Source organism: Prosopis cineraria, unplaced genomic scaffold (genome assembly GCF_029017545.1).
Source record: "Prosopis cineraria cultivar Desert tree isolate PC_DT_omini unplaced genomic scaffold, ASM2901754v1 PC3, whole genome shotgun sequence".
Taxonomy (NCBI): Eukaryota; Viridiplantae; Streptophyta; class Magnoliopsida; order Fabales; family Fabaceae; genus Prosopis; species Prosopis cineraria.
Genome location: NW_026555334.1, coordinates 12,395,765 through 12,413,518, shown reverse-complemented (window position 1 = coordinate 12,413,518; position 17,754 = coordinate 12,395,765). Strand labels below are relative to the sequence as shown.

General features: G+C 35.2%; 2 protein-coding genes across 2 annotated transcripts; both read right to left on the bottom strand.

Moving 5' to 3' along the window:
- Positions 1-1,082: 1,082 nt before the first annotated feature.
- On the bottom strand, positions 1,083-4,218 carry LOC129304925 (clathrin light chain 1-like). Its single transcript, XM_054944771.1, has 3 exons — positions 3,776-4,218; positions 1,856-2,009; positions 1,083-1,729 (listed from the first exon to the last, which is right to left on the bottom strand). The coding sequence occupies exons 1-3, from the start codon at positions 4,150-4,152 to the stop codon at positions 1,325-1,327; spliced, it is 936 nt and encodes a 311-aa protein (XP_054800746.1). The 5' UTR covers positions 4,153-4,218; the 3' UTR covers positions 1,083-1,324.
- Positions 4,219-6,100: 1,882 nt separating this feature from the next.
- Positions 6,101-16,671, bottom strand: LOC129305744 (RNA polymerase II C-terminal domain phosphatase-like 1). The gene is made up of 18 exons (XM_054945779.1): positions 16,321-16,671; positions 15,977-16,239; positions 14,626-15,096; positions 14,025-14,235; positions 13,685-13,842; positions 13,518-13,588; positions 13,206-13,311; positions 12,972-13,055; positions 12,303-12,863; positions 12,142-12,205; positions 11,912-12,042; positions 11,762-11,815; positions 11,480-11,576; positions 10,274-10,491; positions 10,070-10,159; positions 8,670-8,735; positions 8,494-8,567; positions 6,101-6,845 (listed from the first exon to the last, which is right to left on the bottom strand). The coding sequence occupies exons 1-18, from the start codon at positions 16,334-16,336 to the stop codon at positions 6,737-6,739; spliced, it is 2,844 nt and encodes a 947-aa protein (XP_054801754.1). The 5' UTR covers positions 16,337-16,671; the 3' UTR covers positions 6,101-6,736.
- Positions 16,672-17,754: the final 1,083 nt, after the last annotated feature.

Sequence of the window (17,754 nt, the reverse complement as noted above, 5' to 3'; positions counted from 1 at the left end):
TTCTTCCAATGAATCAATTAAGTTTTAGAAATGAGATATTTGTTTGAAACTTGCAAACAAATCCTTACAAAGTCAACACAGCCATGTTTTCAACTGAGAAATGTTCACTCCATTTTACTTTAAGCATTTGTTTGAAGGAAAAGCACCCGTATGTGCAATAAATAAATAAACAAAAATTGATTATTGGGGTAGCATACCACATGCTAGCTTCACCATACAGAATGGGGAGAGGAGTTTCTTTATTTCTTTGCTCTCTTTTTGCTCTTACTTTTTCAATGGCCATTCATCAAATCTACAATTAAAATAAATTCATTTAATAGAATGACAGTAATGGTGATGATTGGAAAGTGGAGGGGGAATAAGAGCAAAGAAATGAAAAGACTCCTCTCCTAACAAAATGCGCGAATTGGCCTGACGAAGTATACAGATGATTATATCAGGAAAATACACACAAATTAGAAAGACCTAAGCACGAATAATGATTGGATAAACCCGACAATATCATGGGTAAGTTGCTTGTACTTGAAGAATCTAAAAGGTTGAAAAATTGGAATCCTATCCAACTTTAATTCAAATTAGTCGTTTTGTTTTTCGGGCTCCAAAATCTAGATTTTTTATCACCTGGCCTCCGAAGAGGCTTTAAATTTGATTCACCATCAACTGATAAATCGCCGCTCTCGCCTCCTCAAAGGGAAATAGAGTTGAGAACAGGCAAGTTTAATTATTTAAAGCAAGTAGGAAATATTCATCGCACCGTTATTTAGCTCGGAACGTTCAGATTTGCAATCAAGCGCTTTCAATGGTTAAGAAACTAAGAATAAATTAAGAAAGGAAAATTGTACTAAAACAGCATGAAAAATTATTTATAAGGAAAATTGTACTGAAAAAAGCTTGATAAAGTATGTACAATGATTTGTATCAAACAGGTAAGTAACATGAAATCTATCAGGATCCTAATTAATGACAATGACAATTTTTAACACCAAAACTGAGTTCTTTATTATTCAAAGGATCACATGTAAACCATCCTATTTGATGCCAACGACCCCTTGCACTAAATAAAAAGCCAGACATATTTCCACTTTCTTCTAAAAAAAATCATACTGATAAACAGTAATCTCCTCCATGGTCATAATTGTCAATAATGAGTAAATTAATACAAAACATCGATGTCGGTAGTAAAGCGCACCCAATAAGCATTATAAACTAATAGCAGAACAAGCATTCAATGAAAAACTAGAAGGGGCAAAATGGGATCACAGAAGAGAAGAAAGCTTGTTGGGAAACCAAGAGGAGGTATCATATTTCATTATCCTACGTAGAATTATGCAGCGACCTGTTCCCCAGTAGCAGGAGTTTCTTTCTGTGCAGAGCCATTAGAGGTGGCATCGTTGGGCTGTGAGTCAGATGCGCCCTCGGCTGCTTTAGGTGCTGCATCTTTTCCTTCTTTGGCATCTTTTCCGTCTTTGGCAGGAGGAGGAGGAGGAGGAATCATGTGAGGTGGTGGTGTATGCTTAAGCTTTAGCAATATCTGGCGCAACCTAGCAAGATCAGTGGGTTTGCCAGGTTTTGGGCCTTGGATGACTGTGATTGATGGCTTTTTGTCCTGATCCTTCTTGCCTCTTTTCTTCTCAATGTTTGGAACCTCACGAGGAATGAGCTCAGCAATGGCTTTCCAATAGTGTTTGTCTGCCTCTTTGTGAAACTTGTCTTGATTAGCCAAGTATAGCTGCGCCACAAACGAATGTCAATTTCTCAAGTTAAATGATGAAAAAACAATTGCATTAAATGAAGAAAGAGTATGTTGGCCAAAAGAAACTGAAGAAAGAGTATCAAGACATGTAGAAAACTTCACCTTCTCCCTTTCTCTATTTTGAACCTTGTTGGTCTCAACATTAAGCTTTCTTTTCTCATAGAAAGCCACTTTATACTCGTCAGCTTCCTCAATAATCTTTAACCTCATTTCTTTCTCCCTTTTCTCCTTCTCCTCTAACAGAATAGCATTCTGACTGCAAACGAGAAGCCAAACACATTAATGATTTAGTTGGCAATTGGCTTTGGCACACTTTACTAAAAATGATGAATCTTTTCATTGTTATGAGAACATAGATTTGTTCAGTAAAGTACATCATCTAAAGATTTAAATAGTAAGCAAAAGGCTTGTTTTTCCATCAACAAATAATTTCACAAAAGTAAATAATATACATATATTCTAGCCAATACACATCAGTCTTGTTCATCTATAGCTAATTTAAACATTATTAAATAATTAAATACATTTTTTCTAACATTCAAACCTCAATTAGTTCATCTATAGCTAAACAAGCTCAAGCCTCACGCAATTCATGCAGATTCACGCAAGTTGCAAATGGAAGAAAAGATACATGATTCTTTCACATGATATTATTAATCCCACAATAAATTACGACTACTGTTATTATGAAACTAGTGTAGGCTCTGCGCAACCACACTATTCACAGCTTAACACACCTATAAATATATTGATGATATGGTAACAATAGAACACGGCCAGACTTCACATCAGTTTGCGGCCTTGATTACAACAACTGAATAGTGACAACAAGCAATAAGCTTTAAATTATTTTTCACCCAAGATCTGATTCTTTTTTTTTTTTTTTTTAAAGACCAAGGCCACTCTATGAGATAAATTCAGGAAAGAAAATACTGCTAAGGAGAATTGAAGACAAATAGATAGGTCAATCAAGTCAAATAGGGAGATGAACTTAGGGATATTTTTTGAAAAGGCACTTAATGTTAGCATCTGATGACTGAGATTTACAAGAATAAAATTTCAGCTTGCTAGATGTGAAATTTACACATAAGTGCGTATGTGGTAAATCATATTGTGCTACATCAATTTCTCCCAAAAGTACGTGGGAATGAGAAATACAGGGAGGGGGGGCGATCCGCCAAATGTGTTGAGGAAAATCAGATCAGATCAGATCAGATCAGATCAGATCCAATGAAAGAGAAATGGAGGGAATCACAAATGAACCTTGTCAACTTAGAACTCAGATTGAAATGGATAGCCACCACCGCCCCCAGCCCAGGGTGGTGGGGGGTGTTCTTCTGATTCCTAATTACTCACAAACTGCTCCTTAGATCTATATAAAACTAGGGAGAGACAAGGAAACCAAGAATGAACCTTGTCAGCTTAAGAGCTTGTGTGGTCTTCTCACATCAAACGTCAATGATCATTGTTCTTCCACAAACGTTAGGACACCCGGCCCTGCAAAGCCTGAAATCTATCCACTGACTAAAGTAACCCACGAAAGCACCTCAATACGCCCTGATTTTTAAAGATTCAAACTTCCAAAGGGGGAGACAACTTTTGTATTCAGAGAGATGCGATCGTCTCCAACAAAAATGAAGTCTGGCAGAATGGCACATTCAAGAAGAACAAGCTCTAGTACATAGAAATGAGTCCCTCGCATAGAATTATACTAGATCCCCAGTAAAATTAGTATCTTAATATATCATCGAAGCTCAACCGACTTATTTAAGTAAAATTGGATTGAACTATATTCATCAGTCATCGCTTTGTTTGTTTGTTTGTTTCTACACGAGATCAAACATCCTTATGCGTAATGCCACAATAAATCACAAGAAAAGCCAAATCAAATAAGGAAATTCGAGATCAACAGATAATTTAAATTCTAAAGTAAAGCAAAGTCATCGCAGATCTAAGCAAGTCCAAACGAGATTTGACAAATTCAAAAACAAAAAGGAAAGGGAATAAACTTGAAACACTCACCGGCGCCACTCTCGAAGAGCGCGACCTTCCTCGGGCTCCATCTCAGACGGCGGGGGAAGCACTGGCCCATCTGAGACAAAAACACCATCACCATATCCGTTTCCGTTTTCATTCCCATTCTCCACGTGGACCGATTCGAAGGGAGACTGAGAATAATTGGGATTCGGATCACTAAACCCGAAGATCTCCGGTGACTCAGTGGCGGTATGGTCAACAGCGACATCACCCTCGGTGGGAAATCCGCCGGAGAAGCTGGAGTAGCCACCGTCGTAGCCAGAATAGGAGTCATCTTCGTGGTGGTCGTCGAAGGGATGAGTGGAAGAAGAGTTGACATTCAACTCCTCGCCGTCGACGCTGAAGGCATCGAAGGAAGACATCTTTACCGACTTTTCTCTCTCAAGAATGCGTTTCGAGTGCTCTTTGCAACTGAGGATTTGCTCCTCAACTTTCTTTGACTGTACTTAACGGGGAAAATTATGGAAAATGCAGCGACAAAGGTAATTTTTAGGAAATTAAAAATACGAATAACAAGGAGTCACAAATATATAATATATTATCATCATATTATTGATTATTGATTAATAATAATAATAATAATAATAATAATATTTTGATTGAGTTTATTGCTTTACCAAACAAGGAGGCTCAACGATGGATTTACATGAAATTTTAATAAGAAATCCTACTATTCATGCCTATAAAATATCGAAGCTTTTAATTGAATAAACTAACATGCATTATCTCATTAAATTTTCAGTACTAAATGGATGGATAGTTAAAATAAATTTTGCAAGAAAGACTTTTCATGTAACAGCGAGGAATATTTTTTTTAGAAAATTAATATAAAATATAAAAATTAATGAATTTAGGCTTTTGTATTGCTATTGAACCTTTATTCGTGTATTTAATAAAGATTATTCTGGTATGTTTAATATACTTTAATATACAAATGACTACAGTGAAAAGTATTGTTAGCACATAAAAGTGTTTTTATATTCACGTAACTTATTTGGGAGAAATCTACTAGTTGCTCTCAATAGCTCAACTGAGATTTTCTCTACTATTTGTGAAGCCTACTACTTTTTTCAACAAAAAAAAAACTCAAAAAAATAATTTTTTACTTGTAATTAAGAAATAGCTAATAATTAATAATATAAAAAAATAATAAAATCTTACCAAAATATATAAATAGCAATCAAAACCTTTAAAATACTATAATTTTTTTGAATTTCCTAAGTCCCTAACATTAATAATTTTAGGTTGAATAATCCCTTGTTTAAGAAAAAAAATGACAAGTTTAACTCCATTTTTTTAATCATAACTTTTGTTTTATGAATTATAAAAATTAAATAAAAAATTACAACTTTTTATATAAATTTTTTTTTTTATGATTGATAAACATGTCATGAAAATAACTAATTTCAATCACAATATTTATCTAAGAATTTACAACTTTAATTCTATAAATTAGAAAAATTAAACAATAAATTATAACTTTTCACTTAAAATTTCTTTTAATATTGAAGTGTAAATTTTAAAAATAATCAATTACAATTTTTATTTAAGCAAGTACAAATTTTATGTGTAATAATTGAATAAAAAATTACAACTTTTCATGTGAAATTTCTTTTACTATTAAAATTTAAATTTTAAAAATAACTAATTATAATTTTTATTTAAATAATTATAATTTTTATTTTATAAATCGTAAGAATTAAATAAAAGATCATAACTTTTTATGTAAACTCATTATTTTTTTATTTTAAACAAAAACAATTTAATCATTTATCTAAAATTATTTATATTAAAAATTACCTAAAAATTTTAGAAAAATTTTAACATTTTCAAAAGGCCTACTTATCATTTATATATTTAGGTAAAATTTTATTATTATTTTTTTCTTAATAACATCATGTACAGTCTTTTTTATGGAGCCACTTAGTAATAGGTACTTACCGATTGTAAATGGGGCCAAGACTTTTTAACTTTTGCATAACATTAAATAACAATACCAATCAAATGAATATAAATAAGATTTATATGTATTAGGGTTCAAGATTTATTTTTTATCTTCAACACATGGTCGACCAAATTTTTAAATAATACTAAATTTAATAATAAATTTATCAAGATAAGTATTACTTAACAATCACTAACAATAAATTTAAATCTGTAATAAATATGATTATTTCATTGGCTGATTACTAATTAAGACTCAATCCCAAATTTGCCTTCCCATCATTTATTTGTTACAGGCGCGTGTAGAGATACTAGCCAAATGTAGTTATTGAAGCTGGACTGGAAGAAGCCACACACCAGAAGAAATTGAAGGAGGAAAAAAAATTCGTGGATTTTCACAAATGAAAAGCTGTGTTACATCAGTATAAGTTACATGGATATGCATAATCACCAAGTCAAAGGACCTGTTGGTTAGGTTAGTGAAAACTACTTTCTCCAAGCATCGCTAGAACAGAAACAGGTATTGATCAACATGGCGAGCCGCGTACCTTACCTCCAAAATGCCAATGCTCGGTCTCACTAAATATGTGCTGCTACAAAGTGCACTTAGCCGAAGAATAAAAGAACAGGGGCAAGACGCTCTCAGGCACACCCTCACTTTCTGGTGAACCGTTTTAAAGCATTTGGCAGAGAAACACAAATGGCCCTTGCATTTCCTGGGAGGAGGACCAAGATGTGAGAACATCTTACACATTCTTTCCGGGTACGCGCCTATGTCAACCTCACTTTAGTGAGGGTTTTGAAACTGATAATAAAGTGGGAGCTCTAACGTGGGTTTGGATTCAGTGACAGAAAGAAAAGACTGAGAGGCCAACACTGGCTTTAAATCAGCAGCAGTCCAACCCAACAGTCATTCTTCATATTGATGTCTCTGACAATCATGTACATGCCCCAACACCAGCCACATCGATTAGCGAGATGGAAAAAATGCATTAGTTCGTGTCAAGGAACGGGAGGAGCATTCCTTGGAAATCTAGCAGAGGATGGAATTCGCTGCATTGTGCGAGGGTATTCTTGTTTCAAGCGTTTATTTGAAAATCCCTGCATGGACCTGACTCACAGAAACAGAAATCAGTAAATGTAAGCACGACATAGATACTTCACGATGTAATAGAAAAGACAACACTGAAATGAGTCGTGAAAAACAAAAATGTTTTCAAGGCTCCATTTGGAATGAAGTATTTTGGACTCTGACAGAGTTCATGATTTTACTAAGACCTGTTAGAGGAAATCAAGGAAAGCAAAGAGGTTAGAAGATAACATCATTGTTGGCTCAGATGTTTGCCCTCCAGATCCTGGTTATAAGTAAAAGTAATTAATGGCCTAGTGATGTGTTAAGTGCTAGTAATCTGTCAAGAGTCTTCTAAGGGTATGGGCTGTGTTAGAGTCACTTTTTGGGTCTTTAAATCTTCCTCTTTGCCTAGAGAGAGGGGTGTAGAGTATTTTGAATATTGAAAGTGGTGAGGAGAGTTCTGGCCTCTAGAATGCTGCTAGGTTGGGGGTGGAGGAATTTATCTTTCTTCATCATTTTATCTTCTGCTAAGTGTGTGTGTGTGTGAGTTATATTGTGTTTTTGTTTGGTGGATTATATTTTGTGTTGTTTCTATTTCTGTACTCTGTTATTTTCAGTTCCTTATTTTGCTTGTAATCTTTGTTATTCAGCGATAGTAATTTTCAGTCCCCATTTGTACTGTATTTTCTGATTTATGCTTGTTTAAAGATCATTAGAATATATGGTTCCCTCAGACTCTGGAAAGGAAGAGGAAAAGGGAATGGTATACTTGACGTGTTTCGTGGGCAGCAACAATAGCTTAGTGAAAACTAATTTTCCATCAAGCATGGAAATCTTCCTTCTTTTGCAGGTCCAGTGAAATTTACAGGCTTCCTAAGCATCATATTTTATTACCAAACTACCCTCAAACATTCATCAAATTCCCATCCCGAACCAAGGCATTTCCAACACCCACAACGCCCACCGCAAGCTTAGTTCCCCCCCCCCCCCCAAAAAAAAGTTTCGCCTGCTGTCCCTTCAACTTCACCATCCACCAAAAAGCCTACCAGCAACCTTGAGGTTCACATAATGGTGAGCACCAAAATCCGTCATTCACTTCTTCATTGCGCCCATGCTCCATTGAGGAGCTTCACCTTCACTCTCTCTCAGGCATATTTACCACCTACACACCCTCCATCACCCCCTTCTTTTTCTTTATCGCACCCATCCACTGTCTCCTAGTTACATCTGTCAAGCTCTAGGGCCATCTTTATTTTCTTTATCCATTTCATTACTTGTATGCTCATACCAAACAAAGTATATAACCACATTCCATTCATTTTTCTAACATACCAACCGTACTTTCAAAATACATTCCTATTCTTTCTACTATTCTCATTCCCATTTCTTTTTCCGACCCCTTTCCTTCAAAAATCCTTCCAGTATACCAAACAGGCCCTAAAAGTTTGCTTTGCAATTGCACAGCCAAAGGCCCAACTGCGGACAAGATAGCTTGTACTCCACAAAAGGCAAACATATAAAAAAAAGTAGGCAACCCCATAGATGCTACAACATATTACAGTTTATGCATTTGACAGATAGAGAAGACAGATTATAGTAGAGTCATTCATATCTGTAAGCTATCCATAATGCAATAATAGAACAACAGAAGATTTATAAAACTAAAAGCTGCTAATAAAAATAAGACCTTGGAGAACCCTGTCGTTTTTGAGTGCATTGACCAAGCATTGTTCTTAGACTTCCAAGTGCCTTCTCAGCAGCCTAAACAAAAAAAGGCATTTTAGTGCCCAATAACATTTATTAGAAAATTAATCAAATTAAAGACATATTCTAGCACAAGTTCAAAGATAAAAATAGATTTACCTGCATTTTAGCCTCATCCCATGTTAGTCCTATCCCTTTGCCAAATACCTGACCATCTATTTCAACCTGAAACATGGAAAAATTAATAAGAATTTGCCAAAACGGAACATTTCTCATGCATTACACAAGGACATTCAAATTTCTGTTGAAGGAAACAAATAACCGAAAATAATATAAAATTTATTCTATTTTTTGAAAGATTACTTCAATATCATCCAAAAATATCACTTCAATGAATAGTGATTGATGATTTAATTTTGAGAAAATTAATCATTTAGTCCTTGTAATTTTGACCCAGTTATAACCCAATCCCTCAATTTTGACTCGTTATAACTCAATCCTTGAAGTTTTGACTCTGTTGTAAATCCATCCTGAACATTGCCTCTTGTAGTTTAGTCCCTGAAATTTCAACTTCTTAAATATTGATCTCTATATTTTAAAAAATAAAATTTTAAAGATTAAAAATATTTTAAAATTTATTACTAATATTTCAAATTATTAAACACTTTTAATCTTTATAAATATTATAATTACAATTTTAAAAATATTTTTAATCTTTATGGTTTTATTATTTAAAATATAGGAATCGATATTTAAAAGGTTGAAACTTCAAGGATTAAATTACAAAAAACAAAATTCAGAGATTGATTTATAACCAAGTCAAAACTTCAGGGCCAAGTTATAACGAGTCAAAATTGAGGGATTGAGTTACAACTAGATCAAAAATACAAAGATCAAATGATTAATTTTCCCTTTGATTTTCTATTGACATGGCACCAATAAGTAATATGAATAGTAAATGAATAGTGATAGATAATTTGGGTTTCACATAATATATTAATATTAATTGTTAAACATTAATCTCATTTTTTGGGGGTGGGGGCGAAATAAATTAACTGGAGCTCAAAATGCAAAATATCAGGAACATCACTGCCCAGTACGATCTGGACCCAGAATCCAAATGCCATATGGCAAAGGAGAATTTCCATCTAATGCTTTTCCTCTCCAACAACTTAACCCAGTCCACAACCAATAATAACTGCAGAAATAGAACACCAAGCAAAGCTTGCATGTACTATATTTCACACTGGACCTAACCGCACAACAAATCAGATTTTAGGAACAAAATCCAGGACAACAGCAACTATAACAAGAAATATTATGCCCTAAACTCCCCAAGAAGAAGAAAATAAAGAACAACTAATAAAGATGCGATAGTTAAAAACATAAAATGATGCTCCATTTACATTCATGGCTGAAGTTCTAATGCTGTGATAACTTCTTTGTTTCTACAAATGCTAACTCAGTATATGAAAGAGAATAAACTCTGCACATTATCCGAACTTTTTTTCTTAAACTGGGTGCTTTGCTCAGGCCATTGAACCCTATACATTACAAACCTGTGCATGTACTTCGTCTTTCTGAACTGAATTTGTTGACACTGGAGTAGGCTGTTGTTGAAAGCTTACACCAAGACCCTCCATCATACACTGAAATTGAATACAGAATTTAAAGCGTATTAAGAATTAAGAATGCCATCCTCAAATTAATCTTGAAGACAACGGTGTACAAAAATAGGAAGCTCAATTTATTAAATAACTTACCAATTCTTTGAGTGCAGAGATTGAACCCATTGACCTCTTAGAGACATCAAACCTGGGATCTAAAACTCTTGAAGACTCTGATCCAGTTGAAAATATAGGCTCTTCTTTAGGCAAAGAATTAACATTACCCACAAAACCATTGTCATTTGCATTAGGATATATGCTAGAATCCCCATAATTGGAACCAGAATCAGCCTTACAACGGGAGATATACATATCTGCAAGAAATTGACAACAGCTAAATAAGATGAAGTTAAAAAAGACAAGGACATAGAAAATGTCATGATATGGTTAACCAAAAAACATTAGAATGTGAAGAGTTCCAATGAAAAGTGATATCAGATAAGTCATTAACATCCCTTATTCTTGGACTAAGGGATCGGATAAGAGATTCAGAAGGTTTAGGACCATTTGTTCTTGTTATTTTTCTGAATCATGCATACCCCTCCCCCCAAACCCAAAAAGAAAAAAAGGGTTCAAAACATTTCCCCTCATCAACCATTTTACTTTCTTTGATCCAAGTACCAAACATACACACAAAAGATCTGGAAAAGTGCCGCTCATTCCCAATGGATTAAACCTGATAAATCTCTGCAGGGCATCTAACCCAACAGTGAAACACAATAATCTCTTTCCAGATTTTAAAATGCTTGAGATATGTAAATTATTCCTCCTAACACAATTCAATCAGTGATGGGCCTGTCTGCAAACTCTTCATTAAATTCAGATTTTGGAATAAACCAAGAGGACAGATTCTACAGAAATGTGATGCCAGAATCATCACAAGATTAATCATCAAATGCCAACATTAACTTTAACTCCCACGAAAATTTTCAATCGCAAATTTTAACTCATATAGAGCACTATATACAAAATGGAAGTCATCAGTCCTGAATTTCCAGAATTTGCTAATAAGTTTTGCTACCAAGAGTTGGCCCATCAAAATTCAAAAGCAGATTTTGTTCAGGTATCAGTAAGTTTTTATTGTGTGGCAGAAATGTTTAGCCCTCCCCTAAAGAAAACCCCAGTACTTGGACAAGTGTTTGGTCTAATTAATTAGGCCCCGTTAGTGTTTTGAATTTTTTAGTTATTATGAAAGCTGCATTCTTTGCTGCCAAGAAATATAACAAACAAGTAAAATAAACACTCTATACAACATTATATATGTCAAAGCAAGTTACAATTCCATTGATTAAAAACTCGTACCGGCCAAGTGTTTAAGGGAATCCTCACAAGCCTTATTTTGTGCTTCCCTTCTAGTTCTTCCCACTCCTTCGCCAGTTTTTTTCCCAGCAAACCATGCCTGAAAAGAGGAATGAAAATGATGAGTTCAATCGTGCATAAACTCTTGAGAAAAACAAACTAATCAAAAACATAATCAAACAGCTGATGCCTCTACAGGAAGCCTACCAGAAATAAAAAAATATAAAGTAGGAAAAAATTCTGGTAAATACTATCGACAAGGATTCAAAAAGTAGTAAAATATACCTCAAATGAGAAGTGCAATTCTTTACTGGAAACCAATGATGGCCTGAACTCCACCTGTTCGCAATAAAGCAAAAGAAACTTCATATGGCACATTGTGAAACTAATTTACGAAATAATTCCATCTTAACTTTTTTCTCGCAGATCATTCACCTTAGTTCCACACTTCATTGCAATTTCTTTCATTGCTCCAGCAGGAGTATCAGCATGCAGAAGAGAACGTCCAGATTCAGAGTCAAGATCCCTCAAGCTGTAAGACGGCCTACTCAAGGGAATATCTTCACCTGTATGACAGGTGACAGAACCGTCAGCCTATGATAAATATAGATATACAGGGGGAAAGATAGATAACTGATAAAGTAAATGCAAGTGTTGTGAATTACCTGAGAAGGAATGAGAAGTGGAGAGTGCATGGTTTAATCTGGAGCGATCATCTCTAGCATATACCTGCATATAAATTCAGAACGTTCATTCATTAAATAAGCCAGAAGTGTGGCCTTCCAACAAAACATCAAATGCAACTAGGCCTAAGCTTAGCCCTTACCTCCTTTGACAATCTTTGGCTTTCATGATGAATTCTATCAGAAGAAATAGAACTCTCAATCTTGGGGAAGTATGATGGATGATGAGGTCGGTGCTTTTCAATACGCAATGGTTCAGAATCCACAGGGAAATCTTTAGGAACTACCCGGTTCAATTGCTGAGGACCCATTTCATCTTCTACAGGAAACCATCCCCCACGTGGCACCATGCGTGGTGCAGACACTGGAATGGGAGGCCTGAGGGGAAATGGAGGCTCACTTGACGTATCTCTTGTATCTTGCCCATGCTGCAATATAAGAAGCCTACGCCTTGTATCTGGGTCTAACTCTGATTCAGGCACCTCACCCTCTTCTCTAGCAGGAGAACTGTGTAAACTAGGTTCTGGAGGGGCAACTTGACCCATCGGCTTAACAAGAGGGAACTGTACATTGGCCAATTGCATCAAGGATGCTTGGGCTGTCGGTGGAGGAAATGAACCAGAAGAAGACGCCATACTGTAAGTGAGCCTGGGATCTATATTAGAACTTGTTGGAGGGGCTGCTGGAGAAGCTGATATTGCATCCTAGAATTATGTACAGTTACAAGAAAGACAAGACAACTTCAAGGTCTATTAAACATTTGAACGTAAATTATGAGTCCCATGTATCCATTCAAAGCTTATGCTTGTTACCTTTAATCTTCTTTCCACCTCAGCATCTGTCATGCCATCAAATGAAAGTGAGTCTTTGTTTCCATTGGTAGCGAGAGCATCATCCTGAAAGGAGGTGAAATATAAGCACTTAAGTATATGGGCACGCATGGATATGACAAATTAATAATGCTTATAATTTAGCATAATGAATGTCAAGCACCATAAAATTGTAAGTTAATAGAGCGTTCACATATTAGATGGACATCAACGAACCTCTGAAACTAAATAATTGCTCACATCAGGTGGAGAAGGGATATCTTTGATATCATCTTCATAAGCAATTTGAGGAATCTTTTGTAACAGACCATCATCAAATTCTCTGTCACCAAATCAGAGGTTGTAATCAGGTCCAAGAATCCTGTTTACCTTAATTCTGGTTGGAGAAAAGTAAAATGCTCAAAAATTCAGTTCTAGCAATAAAAGATAACGTCTTTTCCCCGTTAGGCACAGAAATAAGTGAATTTGTGCAATTTCTTTTCCTTCTTTTAGATGAGCAAGATAAAACATAAAGATTTGAGTTCTTACTTAAAGAAACCACCCCTAACATTGCAAGCAACATTTCTTGCAACACACAAGACAGGGACAGCATTGCTTGCCTACAAACACAATAGGTTAGATGAGTTTAGGTTAAAAAAGAAAACAAAAGAATATCATGGCCATTAAATATCCAAGTAAAGATGAGCCAATTTTACTTCAGCTTGAGGTGCATAGTATGGAGCAAATGCAGGGACAACATGCACACGAGGTTGATCTTTCTCTTCCCACACTTTCAAGCGATCATCAATTACCAATGCCATTTTAGGATGGCAGAAGCCATCTTGGAAGACATTGAACAGAGACTTCTTCAAACCTATTAAAACATATTCAAACACCAAAGAAGCATCAAAACAAACGAAATGGTGCCAACAGAAACACACAGTATGCACATTTAGGTGTGTAGACAAATCATATAACAGGATCATTAGCATACTCAGATGTGCAGAACCTCATTAGAAAACTGAAATGAATAAATTGAAAGTACATACTACTTACCAGACTTGACACACACAATGCGATCTAAAAGCTCTTTGGAATTTATCAGATTTGAATCTGGATCAAGAAGCCTCCACATTTCCAGTGCATAATCCCTTTCAGCCATTGTACAAACATACACCTCAAAACGCTTGCGCCCTCTTGCAGTCAAGTAGCTCCGAAGATCTTCCCATGCAGGTCTTAGCCTTACAAGTACACTTGTATCACGAATCTTTATAAACAGACAAGTTTTTGTCAGATTGACAACGCACGAAGTAAATCTACTTGTTAGATTAGGAAATAGATCAAACATAACATCAAAGCATCTGCTATGGCTACCTTTAGCATTTGCTTCATGTTTCAAGGAGAGAAGCTTATAAAATACCATAAATGTGAATGTAATATCACATATTATTCTGATTTGTAACAATACAAAGCAGAATTCAAACAAACAGTAAGAAAAAAGTGTCAGAGCTTAATTGACCCCAAGAAAAACCAGAAATGTCATTTGATAGAAAACAAAATAATAGAGGAATCATACCAACAGAACAAGTTGCACAATAACCAAGGTTTGCTGTAGACACTAGACACAACTAGATAATTGAATGTAGAAAAGTTTTACCTGTGGATTTATGCGGGTCAGAATAATGTTCTTTTCCTGTAACCGTATCAATGGTCGGATTAGAGGCTGATGACTGTCAGAATACGACGGGACAAGTTCTGATTGAATTTTTATCACTTTTCCATTATCAACAACCTGATCATTTTCAGCGTATTGCTTCAATATAATTTTGTCATCTTGATAGCGTTTGACCTCTGCCAGCATACCAGAAATCCGCTGCGGATCTACCTCTGTGCTCAATTTTCTCTGGAGTGCTTCAATTCGATCTTCAAACGAGCGCATTGTATTTGCAACTATAAGGGTTTCATCGAGATCAAACACTATTCCCAGACACCTAAGATTTAACATGACTAGACATGAATTGTAAAGTCCTGGTGCGACAACAAATCCCCAGAAACACGCTTTGCCATTGCTTCGTGGTTGCATTGCAACCAAATGTAATTCTTCACCACATAGTGGCATCACAGCAGTCTGCAGCGCCAATTTGGCGATCACAGTTAAAAACCCAGCAAGGGATTAAGGGGGAAAAAAAAAGGTGGCTGATGACTGTAGATAATTTAGGTTATAAACATAAATAATCAATGCAAAAAGAATAGAAGCTGACAAGGAGATTATCATGTGGCAAATGCGTTTTTTATGCATGAGAAGTCAACTGAGAGTCCATATCAAACTCCTGAAACCAGCTAACAGATTACCAACTTCCCATTTGACAGAGGTAGTAACCACTGATATTTCTGAAACATAAAGAATTCTTAAACGACCAACCCTATATCAGTTCTGCTAAGTCTGCACTTAGACTTAAATTTCAAATTTTCCATGAATTTTAACACTTTCATCTGCAGAAACCCTAAATATAATCATAAATACTAGATTTGGCCATCATCACATAGCTCAACATGACAAGCAACCTTTTGAAACAATATCATAAATTGTAGATCAATCAGAAACAGTAGTCTTGACAAAAATCTGCCGATCTCATACTAGCATTGCACATCATATAGCGCCCGGTTTTGTTCAGATTGTACGGCTGAGTACTCTGCTAAAAGAGGGGCATAACGTAGTTAATCATGTGGAGGCCTTTATTAGCCAGTTACCCAGAATGAGCTCAAAACAGCAGAACAGGTGTTATAAAAATTTCGGGCAAAGCCAATACATAAGCGGGTTCGCCTTAATGGTAAAAAAATTTAAAAAAAAAAAAATCACTGCAATTTCGACATAAGTCCTGTCAGATTTTGTCCAGCGTCCTTTGAAAGACTAGTAAGGTTCTTTTGGAATATGGGTTTCTTCTTCTGAAAGTTCAAAAGTTCAGGACTTTAATGGGTTTACTTTTGGAAGTTGCGTTATGCTATACCTTGTTCTCCTTGATACATGAGGAGTGCAAATAAGAGAGCGCGTCTTGTGCCTGCAAGGTCTTTGACTCCATTTTGAAGCAAACACCACATGAGGTAATGGTATGAAGCACAGCAAGTGGTGGGCACCTCTCACTCGGTTGCGAGAAGTGACTTATTCTGATTTCCTTCACATCGATGTTCTTGTTCTCTCCTGGGTATATTTCTACTTCCCCCAATATCACCTCCCCTTGATACACCACCGATTTATACATATTTCTTCCTCCTTCCAATCACAAACTCGGTATTAGCCTTTCATAAAAATTGTGTAAGTAGACTCAAGAATTTGTATCAGAGTTTCTTTCACCAGGAAAAATATTCATCGTCGTTCAAGAATGCTTTAGATTCATCCGATTTTTGCATTATCAGAGATATAAAAAATTTAGGCACTTTTGTTTCCAGGAAAAATATTAGATCTGTGATTGATGATGATGGTGGTGGTGTTGGTGATGGTGGTGATGAAGAATTGAAGATGAATAATTCAAAACCCTAGACCTCCTCGGTTTGCGCGATAGGTAACTGGTGATCCTTTTTTGTAATTCGCGTGGTGCTAGCCAGGGTTTTTTGATGATGGTGATGATCGTGAAGATGATAATTTGGAGAATAAGTCGTCGAACTCAGAAGGGAAACCCTAGATCCAGAAAACGAAAGGTCAAAAATAGTACCCTCCAATGCGTAAGCCAAGTGCTAATAAATATTAATAATTAATAATTCCATCCCATTCCATTTCCAGCAATTGAAAATAAAAGCTGAAATTTTTTTGGGTGTGTTTTTAAATATTAATAAAATAAATATAATTATTATTAATAGTTAATACTAATAACAATAAAATGATAATGATATTGATAAACTAACTTAAAGAGACAGCAAAGAAGGAAAGGTTTTTCCTAGATTTTCGATTTCAAATAAAAGATTCGAAAGTACGCAAAATTCGTGTGGTTCTGACGTGGAAAATAGTAGGGGCGCGAACGAAAAGAAATTCGGAAGCGCGAGGAAATAGTGATAGTATTAAAATTTGGGGACATGCGGTCGGCGTAGCCAAAAATTGGCACGTGTCCATCCTTCATTGGTGAAAAGTGTACGTGGTTGCGATGGCAGATTCTCGTTCTTTGATTATAACACTAAACGTGGATGTCACGGACACAATCGGGCGGTGACTCTAGATTTTTCTCTATCTACGCAAACGCGACTAAAATAAGATAAATATACAAATTTAATCATTTTATGTTATAAAATTATACAAAATAAATCATCAATTATTTAAAATAAAACATACAATATTTCTTGTTTATTTCCCACAAATGGCCATTTATCTTTAAATTTATAAGAATCATATATATATTTTGTTTAAAACTTATTGTATGATCAATTTATAAAAGTTTGATTTCAAAAGCGTCTTTCAAAGAGAGTGAGGGAGAAAAATTGGCTAGGGATAATTTAAAAATTGGCTAGGGATAAAATTTTAAATTATCTTATTTGCATATCAGATCATAATATCAATAAATTTGTGTGTGTTTAATCCTCTTTATCCAGAGAGAGAGAGAGAGAGAGATGATACCCTAGTTTTAATATAACCAAAAATTAGCCCACCAAAAAATATAATTGGATTGAAAAATCAAAAGTTAGTTAATTCACCATTTACATTATTTCCATATTTTTTAGGACAAAGCAAGGGGGGAAAATGAATAGCTTATAGTAAAATAGGATAAAATAACACATCTTCTCGTTTTTAATCTCTGTC